Raw genomic sequence first — 17,280 nt, 5'->3', positions numbered from 1 at the left:
TTTAACAGATGAGGAATCTGAGGCAACAGAGAGGTTACTGATTTGTCCACAGTTGCACAGCAAGTTCAGGGTTACATCAGTCCAGAATCCGTGTCTCCTGCCGCCAGTCGCGGCTCACTTCACCTCATCCATCACCACTTTGCTGCACAGTTCACTGCTTTCTCCTCTCCCATGAGGACATCTTCCACCTCTGGGTCTCAAGATCTTCATCTGTGAAATGGGATGATAACACTTTCCTCAGTGGGATTGAATGTTGAATGGCATAATGGACGGACACAGGGTTTGGAAAAAGTCAGCTCTAGGGCTATGAGAAGTCCTTATTTATGGGTGCCGTGGTAATCTGATAGACAGAATGCTGGGAGACTCCGGCTCATGCCATGTGTTGGTTTTCAGGTCTTAAGGAAAATGCAGAGACGCCACAGCAGTAACACGGATAACATTCCACCTGAAAGGTAAGCATCTCCTGGTTTCCTTCCATCTGGGGCCTCTGGGCTTCAGGTGGGCAGGGGCCACCCAAAACTGGATTGAATACCTGCTTCTCAGGGTTAGTTGGTAGAGGAGCAAAGGAGATGCAATTGGAAACTGCTTTTCCCAGTGATGGCATATACTACTCCATACATAACAGCTGGCTATTGCTCTTATGGTAATTCTCAAAGCCTGTGTGACAGGTGATCCACTTGACTCATTGTTTCAATGATGGTACCCCCAGGATTTTAATGTATGGAGGTGACTAAGTAACAACATGGAGAGGCTAATGCCATTGAAAGAAGATCCTTATTACTTACATTTCCCGAGAGAAGGGGGCATGTCACACCACGCAGGGCCACATGGGGAAGTGCCAGGGTCCATCAGGAGGCAGAAAAGAGGAGCAAAGTGAAAGCATAAGCCACCGCTTTTATTGTGTTTTCTGCACAAATCAAGGCAGAGCAGGGGAAACAGCTTAGCATTGTGTAGTTGGAGTAACATCAGCGGGCCCTGGGCTATAGGGTGGTCTCAGGTTGTCTGGTACCTGGTCCTGAGTAATTTGGGGCAGGAGAAATAATGTCTGGATGTGTGAGCGTTAGATCAAGGAAGTGGTTGGGGATATGGGCTCTGGATTGAAAGGGAGATATAAAACATCTTTGGCTATTAGTTTGGCCCTGTAATTAGTGGATGCCAAATAGACAAATAGAGAATCTAAGAAAACACAGTTAAAACACTGATGAGCTAGAATTTCTCTAGGTAAGCCCAAGAGAGAACACGCCATGGGACACGTTCTCAGGCTGTGATGATCTCCCAGCCCCAGACCCTTCCCACCCTCCACGCCCCACCATGCTGGCAGCCAAGCTTTTCCTCCCTCACATCCCATTCCGGTTCCCCTGTAACTCTGAGATTGGCTGCAAAATCAGAGTCCCCACCAGTCCCACATTGGGACTGAGTTTTCAATCAAGCCTGCCTGTTCTGCAGGGAAGAGCTCTGGCCTTAAATCAGACAGCCCTTGGCCAAATCCCAGCTCAGCCACTTCCCACCTTTGGAAAGTGACTTCATGCCTAGTCCTCAGTTTCCCCATCCGTAAATGGTAGATACTGAAACTCAGGTTGCTTATGAAGGAGTGACTGAGTGTGAAAATGCACAAATACAGCATCCAAGTAATAAGCACACCGGTTAGAGCCTTTCTAGCCTCTGAAGACCGAATTGCTGTCTGCTTTCAAGTGAACCATGAGATCTTTGGGGACAGAAAAATAAAGGCCATCGTGTATTGTGTATTTACTCTCTGTCACTGATGAAGTGAGGACTATTTTTAACCACCATTTTTACAGATGAGGAAACTGAGGCTCAGAGAGGGGAAGTCAACTACTTAATGTCACACAGCCAGGAAGCAGCAGGGCTGAGATTCGGACCCCAGTCCATTTGCCCCCCAGAGTCTGTGCTTTGAGCCAATACATTTCGACTGCCTCCTATCTGGGCAGATCCACTCCTCTCCTGGGCTGCCTCCCTCTCTAGCCCTTAAGTGATTAAGTTGGAAGCACAGCCTTTGCCTCCCCAAGGAATATTCTTTCCCACTTAGTCTGAAATCTCTGCTGGGTACTGGGGCCCAGGGAAGGGAGTCCAGCTATGAAAAGCCCCTTGGTGGGCCCCTCCCTGGTTGTACTGGAGGCCCCCTGAGCCCAGTGAACTCAGAGTGCTGGCCAGCTTACGGGGGCCAGGAAGGCTTTCCAGGGCCTCGTGGGGGCCACCGTGGGCACCTGCCAGGACTCCTTTCTTAGCTCAGCTTCGTAAAGTACAGAAAAAGCTCGAGGCCCCTTGGGGATCATAGCCATGGTGTCAGTTGTTGTTGTCATCATTAATATTATCTTTATTATTATCCCAAACCCAAGGGAGTAGGACCACACATTTCCTGGGATTTTAGAGGGAGCAGGGATGGGCCATGTGGTAGGAGAGAGGGGTAGCCATCTTCAACTTCCCTCCTTGCACCAGATTTATGATAACTTACCCCATGGGTCAAGTTTGTGAAGCCAGAGTAACCAACCCAGAGATATTTCCAGACCAGCATGTCCCTTGCTGGGTTTCACAGCATTAATAGGTTTTCCACAGCAAAAAAGAATTCCACGGTGAAATAAGTTTGGGAAACACTAGGTTTAAACAAAATTACTTTTTTCAGTTGCAGGCCTTCTCAGCCTTTAGCATGCTCATTCATTCATTCTTTCAAACAATGTTTCTTGAACATGTGCTGTATGGCACATGCATTGTGCTGGGTTGGAGAGATATAATGGGGGCAAACAATCGTGGTCTTTGACTTCATGGCATAGGGCCCAATCTAAACTGCTGTCCTCAGTGCTGACTCTATATTAGAATCACCTGGGGCTCTAAAGACAGCGATGCCAGAGCTCACCCCCAAAGATTTTGATTCGCATGCTCGATACTGGGTCCCCGTCACCTATATTTTTCGAAAGTTCTCCTGATTCTAATGTGCAGCCAGGGCTGAGAGTCACAGGTAAGCAATAAAAGGATGACACGTGATCAATCCCCTGCAGGTGAGGTTAGCATGCAGTGAGAACTAGGAGCAAGGAGACTGTCACTGTCTGGGGGTAGGACAGGTGCCACCAAGCAAGAGAGATATTAGTTGAAATCTGAGGGATGAGCATAGGTACCGAGTTGGGACAGGGTAGAGGTGACATCTGGAGAAGGGGACAGCCTGTGCAAAGGCACTACAGTAGGAAGCCCTTGGGTAGTTAGAGAGGGGCACACCTCTTTAAGTTTGGGGCCAGATAATCCAGGGTATCTGACAGGTTCGTCTCTCTGAGCCTCAATTTCTCTATCTGTAAAATGGGAATGCTATTACTCCCTATCTATAGGGTTTATCTGAAACTGTGGGAGGAAGTTTAGAATGGGAAGCCCTTTTAGTGAAATAATCGAATGTATGTTTCTTAAAATGCACCCTGGTCTCCGAATAGAGAATAAATCATACAGGGTCAAGTGTGAAAGCTATGTATAGTTCCCCTCCTGCTGTCACTTTGTGCCTGGATGAGAGCCAGCATACGTTTTATTAAGCACCTACTGTGTGCCCTGGGTTGTGGGGTCCAGAGGATGAGTGGAACTCAGCTCTGGCTTTCAGTAAGCTCATGATATATTTGGAGTGCCTTAGGGCTCTATGGAGGTGTCTTGGGGGCCCTGTTGCAGGGTGAGAGGCTCTTTGCTCCTCCCCCGACACATGCACGTAGAGCAAATCAGCTCCACTTGTATCTGTTGTGTAGACTGAGTTTCCACGTTCTGATTCCATTTGAAGACAGGACAAGTCCAAGAGAAGAGAGAGGGCATCCAGAACTCTGGGGCAGGGTGTTTGTGGGAAAGTGCACCTAGTTCTGGGCTTATCGCAGGGGTTACCCCTGGGCTCTCTGCTCCTTCTGGTAAAGGCCACGGAATCCTTTGCCTGATTCCCGTACAAGAGGTCCCCACTTGGAACTAGAAAAGGCAGTCGGCCCTGGAGCTCTTTCCATAGGGACTAGAGGTAATAGTTCCCAGTTATTGAACGCTGGTCCATTGAAAAGGGTATTCTGAATTTGATCCCACAGGAATTCTATGCACGAATGATGTTGAGGCCCATTTTTCAGGAGAGAAAACACAATGCAGGGTTGTTCAGGCCCCTAGGAAAGATAGCACTGGGGTTCAAATGTGGGCTTCTCTATTAAATCTTCCCATTACTGTCTGCTGCCCTCCACATGCCAGCTGTGACCAAGGCTGGACCTTTCTGGGGACTGGGAAATCGTTGAACTTGAACATTACTGAGCCAGGGGTTTCCTGGGTTCTGGAGGTTATTCTAGAGCCATAGAGCTCTGCTTCCTTTTCATTAAAGTACAGCAGTCAAAAAAGTGGGCTCTAGAGTTAGTCTGCCTGGGACTGTGTACCCCCAGCTCCATCCCTTACCAGCTGTGCAACTCTGGAGAAGTTGCTCTCTCTCGGTGTCTGTTTCTTCATCAGTCACATGGCGGTATTATTCGTACATCACAGGATTCATAGGAGGGTTTAATGAGTTAAAGGAAAGCACTTAGAAAACTGGTACATAGTAAATTTTCAATAAAGTTTATTACCCTGTTGCTGTTATCGTTTGTATGAGTTTGCTAGGCCTGCAGTGACAAGGTATCACAGACTTGGGGGGCTTAAACAACAGAAATGTATTTTCTCAGTTCTGGAGGCTGGAAGTCCAAGATCAAAGTGTCCGCAGGGTCGGTTTCTTCTGCAGCCTTTCTCCTTGGCTTGTAGATGGCCATCTCTCCCTGTGTCTTCAAATGGTCCTGTCTCTGTGTCTGTCTGTGTCCCAATTTCTTCTTATAACGACACCAGTCCTATTGGATGAGGGCTGCCCTAAGAACCTTATTTTAACTTAGTCACCTCTGCAAAGACCCTGACTCCAAATACAGTTATACTCTGAGGTCCTGGGAGTTAGAGCTTCAACCTAGGAGTTTGGGGGGTGGGAAACAAGTCAGCTTATAATACTGACACTGTTATTTGTCCCCCATCCTCCCCTGGATGACTGTCCTTCTCTCTGCTGACGTGGTGGGGCTTTCTCTTCCCTTCTGGCCCAGAAACCGCAGCCAAGCTCTCAGCTCCGAGGCGAGCGTGGATGAAGGGGGCGTCTTTGAGAGTCTGAAGGCAGAAGCGGCCTCCCCGCCAGCACTCTTCTCCAGCCTCTCCGGCCTCCCGACAGGCAGCCTTCCCACCCCCCCATTCCCATCCAGCTTGGTGCTGGGGGCCTCGGCCGGCAGCGGAGACGTGTTCATCCAGATGCCCGCGTCCAGGGAGGAAGGCGGGGGCCGGGGTGAGGGGGGCGCCTACCACCACCGCCCGCCCCACCACCACTTCCACCACAGCGGCCACCGGGGAAGTTCGCTGCTGCAGCACGTGGGCGGGGACCACCGTGCGCACTCAGACGAGGGGAGTGACGAACAGCCCGGCACTCCCGCCCCTGCCCTGTCCGAGCTGAAGGCTGTGGTCTGCTGGCTCCAGAAAGGTCTGCCCTTCATCCTGATCCTCCTGGCTAAACTGTGCTTCCAGCATAAGCTCGGTGAGTCCGGGAGACATGGGGGCTTCAACTGCAAGATAGGGGTGCTCTCCATCCCAAGTGCCAGGGGAAGGCAGCAGAGGCCCTCATAGTGCAAAGTGCTCAAGAGTATGGGATTCTGCGTCAGACCTGGGTTCAAATTCCTGTGGATTAGCTGTGTGACCTTGGGCAAGTACCCACCTTCTCTGAGCCTCGGTTTCCTCATCTGTCCAGGGCAGGTGGTGATAAAAGTTTCCTCAGCTGGTTGGTTGGTGTAGTGGAGTGTAATAACTAAGAGTTCCCACGACTTGGGTCTGAACCCAGGCTCAGCCCCTTCCTAGCTGTGTGATGCTGGGTACGTTATTTAACCTCTCTGTGCCTCAGGCCGTCACCCATAAAATGAGGGTTATAATAGGACATACTTCATGAGATTGCAGTGAGGTTAAATGAACTAATATGTGTAAAGCACTTAGGACAGTGCTACGCAAGTGTCGATTGTTTTCATTATATTCATTATAATACATGCAAAGTACTTACCATTGAACCAGGCACAGAGCAGGTGCTCAATAAATACTACCTATTGTTAGTATTATTAGGAAGTAAGATAACAATTCATAAAGTGCTTGGCCTAGAACCTGACATACATTTAATGTTCAATAAATAGTCTCGGGGCCACTGTTAGGATTATTACTTACTGTTATTAGATCAAGATGTTGCTGTGCCCTGCAGAGTTTTAGGCTGTCGTTTTAGTCCTATAGGAGGAAGTATGGCAGGAATTATCTCATGGCCTACGACGTCCCTAAGACAATATCTAGAGGAGACGACGCCATCCTTCTTATCTTATTTGCCCCTTTCTGGTGAGCTCTAGCTGACTCACATCTCCCCACTTTCCTTGTTGGGGTGCTACCATGGCAGCCCCTCCTTTTCTATTCCTAGAAAGGGAAGCCGGCGTGTTCCCCCTTACCCTGAATTCCAGGAAACTCAACATTTTATTCTCAAGGATGGTCACTTTCTTTTTCAGTTGGCAGGTTTATTTGTTTTTCTTATCAAAGAGGAAAATAGGACAAAGGATGGTAGGGGGTTAACTAGATTTTATCTTACACATTTCCAATGAAGAAATGCATCTTTGACAAAGTAGATCCGAAGAAATAACTGGAGTACATGTGCTAGTAAAAACGTAAAGGTGAACTCCGAGCATGATGAGCTGTGCACATCATGTGAAAGCAGAGGTCTGCCCACAGGTTACGAAAGGTGGGATTTGAAAACCCCTAGCCAGGGAGAATTCCAAGATTGTAACTCGGCAAACAGGGCCAATGGGATGAATTGTGGGATGAAATTCAGTTCTGTTCCCCCTTCTGCCAGGGTCATGTTTTCCTGCCAGTAGGACTGTTTTCCCCCTCCGACATTAAACTTTCATTCTTTATGGATCTTCTGGTCTTTTTCTATGCATGCTTTTATTGCCAAGAAACACACCTCAAATTCTTTTTGAAAGCAGAAATAATAATAGGTGCCATTTACTAACTGCTAAGAGATTATGCTTTATAAGCATTATCTTTCCATGGCATAAGAACTGTTATTATTCTGTCCATTTTATAGATGAGGAAAATGGGGCTCAGAGAGGTGCGGTGACTAGCCTAAGCTCACACAGAGAGGAGGTGGCAGAGGCGGGATTTGAACCCAGGTCTTACCAGACTGCACAGCCCATGCTTTTAACCTAGTTCTATAAAATACCCCACGATGGCCTCAGTTCCATCCCTACCTCAGAGGCCTATACTCAGAGTGGTTCAGGGATTCCCATGATTTACGTGGCAGCCCAAATCCCCCGAAATGAAATTTTCTCTCTCCTCTATGGTTAGTCTGTAAACTCCACGGGGACCAGGGATGTGCCTTTTTAATGTTGCTCCCAGCCCCTGGTAAGCCAGGGCGGGGACCTGAGGAGTCTACCTGATGGAGCTGGGCCCTCCTATGTCCTGCAGGCATTGCCGTGTGCATCGGGATGGCCAGCACCTTTGCCTACGCCAACTCCACGCTCCGAGAACAGGTCTCACTGAAGGTGAGTCACCCGGCCAACTGGTCTCCTATGGCTACTGTAACAAATGACCACAAGCTTAGTGGCTTAAAACATCAATGTTTTATCTTGTAGACGGGTCTAACAGAAGACTGAAGTGGGTCTCTCTAGGCTAAGCTCAAGGTGTCAACAAGAACACGTTCCTTCTGGAGGGTTTAGAGGAGAATCTGTTTCCTCACCTTTTCCCAGTTCTAGAGGTCGCCCACATTCTTTGGCTTCTGGCCCTAGCCTTCTCTTTGAGTCAATACTGTTGCATCTCTGTAACCATTCTTCCAGAGTTACATCTCCCTCTGACTCTCCTCTTCTGCCTCCCTCTTCCCCTTTTTTTTTTCCAATTTTTATTAGGGACTATTGGGGAACATTGTGTTTTTCCAGGACCCATCAGCCCCATGTCAAGTCATTGTTTTCAATCTAGTTGTGGAGACTTGTTTTCAATCTAGTCGTGGAGGGCGCAGCTCACTGGCCCACGTGAGAATCAAACCGGCGACCTTGGTGTTATAAGCACTGTGCTCTAACCACTGGGCAAACTGGCCTCCCCCTTCCACTTTTAGGGACACTTGGGATGACATTGGGTCCACCTGGATAATCCATGAGTCTCTCCCCATCTCAAAGTCAGTTGAGAGCAGTAGTAATTCCCTTTGCCACGTGACCTAACATAGTCACAGGTTGCAGTGTTTAGGACAGGGACATCTTTGGGTGGCCGTTCTTACGTCTGCCACCCCTGGGCAGATCCCCAGATATACCGTCCTCTCCCAGGCCCTTCCACCAGCACTGTCTCCATCACAGGTCCCAGCCCAGTCCCTTTACCCTCCTGGCATTCAGCCAGTTAGCTCACTTCCAACCTACCCTCATGGTTCAGGCCATCCCCCTGAAACTGCTGGGTGCCTTCTAATATTAGCAGAGCACTAACCATGCCCAGCACAGCGCTGGGCCCATTTGCACAGTTCATCTTGCACGTTTGTCTCAGCAACCTGAGAGGGAGACGGAGTCATTCTTATCTCATTTTCCCAATAGGAAACAGCAGCTCAGAGACACTGAGTGTCTTGCCTGAGGTCACACAGCTGGTGCAAATGGTGGCATCAGGATATGAACCTAGGCATTGAGCCCACAGGCTGTGCTCACCCCAAGTTCAAATCCCAGCTCGTCCACCCACCTACATCCCTTAGACAGGTTACCTCGGTGAGCCCAGCCTCAGGTGCCACCTCTAGAAAAGGAACGATTGACACCAACTTCATACACCCATAGAGAGGATTAAATGAGGTAGTGCAGACAAGATATTTAGCACAGTGCCTGGCATGTACCGTGTTTCCCCGAAAATAAGACCTACCTGGACCGTCAGCTCTACTGTGTCTTTTGGAGCAAAAATTAATATAAAACCCGGTATTGTATTATATTAAAGCGGTATTATATTATATTGTATTATATTATATTATACCCAGTCTTATTTTAATATAAGACAGCCTTATATTAAAATAAGACCAGGTCTTATATTAATTTTTGCTCCAAAAGACACATTAGAGCTGATTGTCCGGCTAGGTCTTATTTTCGGGGAAACACGGTAGGAACATTTAATTGAGCTTATTTTAACAAGCCTGTATTTTGTGCTGTACATGTGGTCCCATAACAGCCACCATCCTATCCTCTCTGATCTTTCTTTAGCGTCATCTGCTTTCTCAAAAGCACCTGGGCCTGCATGAGGTATGGAGGACGACTCAGTCTCCACCTGACACGCGCGCCCATTGAGGTCCAGAGTTGGACATGGAGCCAAAGGTTCTTCCTGACCCTTAGTCTCATCTTCTTCATGCAAACCTCTTTCTTCTGCTATTAGAACAGCAAGTTGATTAAGACCTTAAAGGGAGGCTTCGGGGGCCGGCTGTCTCTCAAATGCAGTAACGTCCAAATGGTGCCTTGACTTGAATTTTAGGACTCCTGTATCTGTGGATAGGTTTCTACAGGTCCTGAACCTTATGAAGTGAAGACGTGGGTAATGTTTTGCCTGTCTGCACTCATTTTCTGTGAAAGAAAGTCTGCATGACCCTCAGTAAGTTTAGGAATCTCAACTTACTACTAGGGAACTCCCCCTTTGTCCTCGAGGGTCTGGTTTCTGAGGGCATTGCTAAGTCCCTCTTTCTCTTCCACCTTTGCTTTGGGTCTACAGTGGATTAAACAGGAATCCATTATTTATTGGGGTAAAAAGAACTGCCGAGTGGGTTAATCACATTGATAAGAGCAGTTGGTTGGTTGGAGGTGGTTTCTCAGGTCGTTAACCTTGACCACTCCTGGAATAATGGCTGGATGGAGATGCATTTATTTTGTCTACTCTGCGAAAATACGCATCGTAAGGGTGTGTAGGGCACTGAGCTATGTCTGAAGACAGTGGAGCATTTACCGAAACCACAGGGAAGGTTACACTGGGAAAGTTATGACCTCATCCTATTCCAGCAATGCAGCCGCCCTGGTCCAGGAAGAGACAAGCTTTTGAAAATCAGCAGCTCCACTAGGGTCTGTGTACGTCTCCCAGGGCACATAGGCGGGGACGCGCCCTGCCCGGCGCCACCTCCAGAAATTTCCTGGGATTGTTCTCAGGCCGAGAAGCTGCTGGGAAACAACAAACCAAGAACGTTTTCCAGCTTGTCTTCCTGGGGACTAAACAGAAACGAGGCTGGAGAAAGAGAAATGGGGCCGGGTTGTGAAGGGTTTTGATGGCCAAGTGTACAAGTTTGGATTTGATCTTCTGGACCCGACCCACAATGAACGGTCGGGTCCAGAGCAGTAGGCCGGAGGACCATGCTAGAAAAAGTGAGAGCAGAAGTTTCTAGCTTGTGTAGATGTGAATCGTCTGCTGGGTTGTAAAGTCTGAATACTAGGTCCCACCATTTAGCAAGCACAAAATGTGAGCCTGCACCAGACCGAATGTTTATATTCATGAATTTTACTTCATGCTTAACAAAACCCCCATTTTTAAATGAGGGCACTGAGGCTTAAAACATGTGCCCTTGAGCAACAGTTGCTTAACTTCTCTCTGCTTCAGTTCCTAATAGTAAATGGGAACTAACATTTACTACGTGTCAGGCAATGTTCTGAGCATTTCATGCACCTTAATTCTCACAGCTTTATCAGAGAGATACACGGTATACCCATTTTACAGATGAGGAAAGGGAAATGAAAAAAAGTTTAAGTAACTTGCCCACCGTTGGACAGTCCCCAGGTAGCAGACCAAGGATTTGAACTCAGGCTTCCAGATCCAAAATCTGTGCTGCTAACGACTGTGGCTTGCCTGCCTTTCCAGGTAGTTCTCCAAGCGGGTTTCCACATTTCTGTCACCTTCTCTGTAACCACCCTTGGGTTCCAGTGGAATAGAAAGATGCCAACACCCCTTTCACCATTAGCCCTGCTCCCTCCAAACCTTTGAGAAAAGAAAAAGTTGCCACATGTCATAAAACATTCTGGAATATTCTGTTATGTGCACTTTTGACATTGTAGCAGCCTCACAGATCTCTTGCTTTATCTCCAGGAGAAGAGGTCGGTGCTGGTTATCTTATGGATCTTGGCCTTTCTGGCGGGGAACACCCTATATGTACTTTATACATTCAGTTCCCAGCAGCTGTACAACAGGTAAGCAGGGGAGTCTGACCCCCAGTGGGAAAGTGGTTGGGGAGGGGGCTTTGTTGGGCTTGGGACACACAACCCCTCCACTTGAGAATAATGCAGCCGCGTTACATCACATTGTAACTTTCAAGTTCCACCCCGTTGTTCTGTACACACATGCCTGGAGCAGAACTCTCCTGCTAGAAATAATAATACGAGCCACGTATTTCATTTTACATCTTCTAGTAGCCACATAGTGACTGGTCGGGGAGGGCTGGCCAGTGAGGGCCTCTAGGATGGGGTAGAAACTCAAGCCAAGCTTTCAGATCATGTACCTCTGTTTTAAACATGCACTGTGACAAATGAGCAGTTTCTCCACTTTCTGTGGCCGCCCTGTAAGGACAATTGGGAAGTTAGTGCCAAGATATCAACTCCCATCTCCTCACACACTGCATTAGTTGTCTGGCCCAGAATATCAAGGTCCTGGGGAAGGCTCTAGGAGGTGGAGTTTCCCAGAACCTTGGATAAATTTCCAGCTCATGTCATTCTCTGGCCATGATCACAGTGACAGGCTCAGCCTTCTGTGCCCCCATCAAACCAGGGCTGCGTCAAACTGGCAACACAGAAAGAGAGAAAGTGCTTTAGGGAGAAAAGCAATGGAGCTGAGCCCCCTTCCTAATGGATGTCAACTCGAGAGTGTGTTTGTGCTAGCAATAGCCATTATTTTATTTTGTCCTCTCAGTGACCCAGCATGGTGTTGCTGTCCCCATTTCACAGGTGAGGAAACTGAGGCTTACCAAAGCTCTTCCTAATAAGTCTTAGTCCCAGTAAGTAGCCCTTCACAGCCAACTGGAGTCTTCCTAGGATTTGAAGTCTGATGACCAACGTCAGGGAGTCTAAGTCCTGCCACTGACCAGCTTTGTGCCCTGTGGCAAATAATGGAACCCTTCAGAGGCCCCCCTCATTTCCTCATTTGTGAAATTGGGACCCAGTTAATTCTTGCCTTACCCACCTGAACAGGCTAATTATTAGGGAGGCCAAATGTTATAATACATGAAAAGTACAGGGTAAACCACGAAACATTTGACATATCTTCATCATATCATAATTAATATTATTGTTTTATGATGAATTACTATTCCTGTGGGTGGTGGTACCTAATAAGGAGCAAAACTGACAATAAAATAGATCAGTTGATTGAAGTTCACAGTGTACATTAGGCAGAAAAACACTTTTGCACTGCCCCTCCTCCAAATGCCCAGAAAAAAACACTAAGTACAAAACAGAAAAAACGCTAAGACAGTAAACTACAACCCAGATAGGTGAATTTAACACCGCCTCGCGTCTCTGAAAGAAAATGGGAAGTGGAAGGCAGATCTTCATTTTATTGCAATCCCAGAAGCACGATAGAGAAGCAGAGCGTGGAAGTCAGCCAGCCAGCCTGTAATACCCCCAGGCAAGGACAAGAGCAGAGGCAGAGAAGGGAACTGGGGGCTGCCAGCCTCTCCCCGTATTATAACATGAATGGCCACTCAAAGTGAGATGCGAAGAATTCTATAGAGAGAGGGCTAGGATGTAAGGAGCTGAGGGATTAGGAGACATTGCCCAAATCGATGGTTTTCGTTGATTTTGCCCTACTCTAGCTCTTTATAAAGGTATTTATTATGCATAGAAATAGGTTTTGAAAAATAAAAGTAAAAAAATAGACCAGTTCATTCCAAGGATCCTGTAATAAGGAGGCCTTGGTTTGCGCTGTGTTCCGCCAGCCCAGCAGAGTATGTTGGAAGCATCCAGAAAGCATCCACTCTGGGTTGTGTGCACTGTTCCCCGCTTTAGAGAGGACAGATACCATAGGACTCAATCTGGCCTTTGCTCAGAGCCTCGAATCCAGTGGGAAAACAAGTGAGGGGAGCAGCACAGGGTGGGTGCTTGTTCCAATCCTAGCTCCACATTCTCGCTGATAATGCTGTGGGCAGGCGACACCACCTCTTAGCACCTCTATTTCCCCAGCTCCAAACGGGATAATCATAGCACCTCCCTCATAGAATCTTTGGGAACACAAAATGAAGGAAAACATAAAGTGTGTAGAGTAGGGCAAGTGTGATATAAAGAGCCAAGAGCCTTTAGCTACTATTTTTATTATTACAAACAACACCATCTGCCTCAGAGGTGGTGAGCAATGCCACTCAAAGTATGGTCCGTGGACAGGTGCCAGTTTGAGAACAGCATGTGTCTGTCTCCAGTGAGGTAAGTACAGAAGTTAAGCGCGAGGTTAACTTACCTGGTTACAGTTGGGTAAAATGAGTTTACCCACTCCAAGTAGCACTGCTGTCGTGTAAGGACTGAGAGTAAGGATTAATATTTGCAGGACCTTGTGCGTGTTACTTTAACCTTTCTGTGCCTCAGTTTCCTCATCTGTAAAATGGAGTAGATAATAGTGCCTGCCTCATAGAGTTGCTGTTATCATTGTCATGGCTACCTGGCAGAGGCTGTAGTCTTATACAGGGATGTCAATCATCTCATCAAATCCCACCAATGACACTATGAGGAAGGGAATGATTCCCATTTTATTAGTGAAAACACTGAGGCTTATAGAGAAAACATTATTTGCCCAGAGTCCAATAAATGGAGAAGCCTGGATTCAAGTTCAAGTCTGTCGAAATGCCCATTATCTGTGACCTTGGGCTACTTAACCTCACCTCTCCAAGCATCAGTGCCTCTTATAAAGTGGGGAGAAGCAATGCTCATTGTGCAGGACAGTGAGATACAGTGAGTCAAGAGCTTAGCACAGTAGCACATCGGTTTTCCTCTTCTCTCCTCTCCCTCCCTCCACAGTGTGACTGCTTTTCTTCCTTCTGTTTCCTCTTGTGAAAACTATTGTGGACCCATAAAACTGGAGAGAACCTTAACTAATGATACTCCAGGCCAGTCTCATCTGTTAACTCTCAGGGGAACTAAGGCTCAGAGAGGTTAAGATACCCACCTGAGGTCACACAGGAAGTTAGCAGCTTTAGGAACAGGACACAGACATCTTTCTATTGGTGGTATTTACAAGGCTCCCAGAGTGAGTAGAAGTGATCCTAAGTGAGCATCCTGACTCTGAATCCTCCCCACAGCCTCATATTTCTAAAGCCCAACCTGGAGACTCTAGACTTCTTCGACCTGCTGTGGATTGTAGGGATCGCAGACTTTGTGCTGAAGTACATCACCATCGCCCTCAAGTGCCTCATCGTGGCCCTGCCCAAGATCATCCTGGCCGTCAAGTCCAAGGTAGGTGCTGCCCGTAGCCACCAAGCAACCTCAATCACGCAGATCATGCAGGGGATTCAGGGTGCCATGTGGAGGAGAAAAGGATGCATGTGGGCAGAGCTAATGTCAGCGTATCAATGAACAGCCTGAGCTAGTAGATCCTAGCACCCACCTGTTACATTTCCTTGAAGCTGAGCATGGTTCTTTGTTGTTACCACCTGCCTTCCACACCTCTACTCCAAGTGTATTTCCTGTTTCATTGTTCAAACTGCCCTGATGCAACTTTCATCTAAATTTCACCTGAGAAGGGACAAAACATGTTGATATGCCCCGGGTCCTGCTTCTCCCAGGGAAGAATGGCTCTTATAGGTTTTGACTCTTTGTGGCTTTGGAGCATGTTTTGTAAAGGGTACCGAGCCTCAGAAGGAAAGAGCTCTGTGATTGATTAGTGATGTCTGCTGTGGACACAGGAAGGGGAGTGATGGCAATGCTGTTTTGCAGTGGGAAAGGCCTGCAGGTGGGTGTGGGGTTGAAGAGGTCTTGGCAGGGATAACCACTATAATTCAGAGGGCTGAGTAAGGCTGGGATAAAGCATCACCTTTAGGATATAATTGTTGCCAGTGCCCCTGCAAGAAGATGCAAAGCAGGGAATCTGGACAGAGGCAGATGGACAAAACAATGTCTGGAGACTCCTGCTTTCCATGCTGCAAAAACTGTCATCTTTTCAACTTCAGAAAGCTCAGAATTTGTTCCAGGCATTGGTTGTTAGAAGAGCGCGTTGGAAATGGCCGTCCATCTTGCGTGACAACTGACCAAACCCACTGGCCAGGTATATAGGAAAAACACACTCCTGTGTTTCTTCTTTACTCACACACTCAATACTTCTGACACCGGATATGTGGGTTTTCCATCCATCAAGCAATTCTCTGACACCAGTTCGGTGTCCTACAATTGAACTCTGTTCTGACACTATCTACCTAGAGATAGCATCAGATCCCACAGATTAAGGGCTCCATCCTGCCCCCTCCTCACTTCAGATGCCAATCACAAGTCTAGGTTGTCGCCTGTGCTTCTAACTGACCGGTTATAAATCAGGCCATGCCCCTGTCCATGGTTCAGTCATTTGCCAGAACAGCTCACAGAACTCAGAAAAACACTTACTTACATTTACCATTTTGTTAATGACTGTTTTTCAATTATTCATTAAATATGTAATTATTTAATATGTAATTTTTATTAAATATGTTTTTATTATATACTTCATGTTAGTGGCGTAAAGCAACATAAATTTATCTTACAGTTCTGGAGGTCAGTTCCTCCATCTTCATATAATAGTACTTCCTATAATTTATTGTATGTTTATTCAATAATATAACTATTATTATTAATAAAGGATGTGATAAAGGAGACAGATGAACAGCCAGCTGAAGAGGTACATAGGGCAAGGTCTAGAAGGGTCCTGAGCAGAAGAGCTTCTGTCCCCGTGGAGTTGGGGTGCACCATCCTCCCAGCATGGAGATGTGTTCACCAGCCCAGAAGGTCTCTGAACCCCGTCCAGTTGGGATTTTTATGGTGGCTTCATCATGTGGGCATGATCAGCTATTAACTCCATTCTAGCCCCTCTCCCCTTTCAGGAATAAGGAAGGTGGGGCTGAAAAGTCCCAAGCTTCTATTTATGGCTTGGTCTTTCTGATGACCAGCCCCCACCCAGGAGTCCACCTGGGGTCACCTCATTTGAACAAAAGACACTCTGGGAAATTCCAAGACATTTAAGAGTTTCGTGTCAGATGCCCCCATCACTCAAGAAATTGCAAAGGTCTTAGGAGTTCTGTGTCAGGACCTGGGATCAAGGACTACATGGTAGAACGAAAGATTCTCCTAGCTCTTCTGATTCTCCTAGCTCTTCTTGAGCTCCATGTTAGGAACCCAAGTAGAAGGAGAGCAGAGACCAATCTGTGTGTTTCTTAGTATTTCACACCAGGGTAATCTGAGTCTGGTGTGGTCCCCCCTATGCCTCACCGTCACTCCTCCCCCCACCATGTCATCTATCTGATGGAGCCAAAATCCTAGGCTGTTGAAGTTGACTTAGATGAAGACACAGCTCTGGTGCTCAGACACGGTGCCAGGAAATCTAAAATAGCATCAAGACAAAAAAAAGAGAGAGAGACACAGAGAAGAAGGGCAAGAGGGGAAACCGGTCTAAAAAAGTCCTGAGAGGCCCCCCCACTTGCCCCTCCCAAGACCATAATAACCATTACCATTTGAGCTCATGCCACGTACCAGGTAGGCACTGGGGACTTGACCCTGGGGCCTGCAGCATTGGACATGTTGATATTCGGGTCCCAGCTCTACCCCTTCCTAGCAGTGTGAATTTGGGCAGATAACAAAACCTACCTGAACTCTTGGTGTCCTCATCTGTCAACTCAGGACGATAATAGCTTGTTCCTCCTAAGCATGAACCTCATAAGGACTGTTGCTGGTGAGAAATAGAAAGTGCTTTGCCCCTTGTCCAGCACATAGTAAGCACTCGGTGAATGATTTGCAGTACTTCTAAGTGTATTCATGACTACTAGTGCTTCCAACTAGCTATGTGACTTTGGATAAGTCACTTAGCCTCTCTGTGCCTCAGTCCCCTTACCTGTAAAATGGGGATGATAATTTTGCTGGATGTCTGCCTTCTGCCCCTCCAGATACACTCTCCACCTTTCTCAACCTGCTGTCAGTCCAAGAAGCTGACCTGGGTAAACTATATCAACAGGCTCGAGTGGCCCCTGGCTTCCAAGTAGGTTTGGCCAATGGGAGGCCTGAAGGAGAGAGAGGCAGAGGTATTTATTTCCCTGATGTCTTAGTCTCCTGT

At 47.3% G+C, this 17,280-nt stretch overlaps 1 protein-coding gene across 4 annotated transcripts in view; it reads left to right on the top strand.

Moving 5' to 3' along the window:
• RNFT2 (ring finger protein, transmembrane 2) overlaps window positions 1–17,280 on the top strand; it is a 67,901-nt gene that overhangs the window by 2,646 nt on the left and 47,975 nt on the right. For all 4 annotated transcript variants that reach the window (XM_019734103.3, XM_019734102.3, XM_019734101.3 and 1 more), the window contains 5 exons: window positions 394–452; window positions 5,064–5,542; window positions 7,495–7,571; window positions 11,101–11,201; window positions 14,291–14,444. In XM_019734103.3, the coding sequence (XP_019589662.3) occupies window positions 394–452; window positions 5,064–5,542; window positions 7,495–7,571; window positions 11,101–11,201; window positions 14,291–14,444 (870 nt within the window). The remainder of the gene's footprint in view (window positions 1–393; window positions 453–5,063; window positions 5,543–7,494; window positions 7,572–11,100; window positions 11,202–14,290; window positions 14,445–17,280) is intronic.

The sequence above is a fragment of the Rhinolophus sinicus genome, chromosome 9, assembly GCF_057876585.1.
Source record: "Rhinolophus sinicus isolate RSI-liver-muscle chromosome 9, RSI-T2T, whole genome shotgun sequence".
NCBI lineage: Eukaryota > Metazoa > Chordata > Mammalia > Chiroptera > Rhinolophidae > Rhinolophus > Rhinolophus sinicus.
The sequence above is the reverse complement of the archived record's forward strand: the minus strand, read 5'-3'. Positions and strand labels throughout refer to the sequence as shown.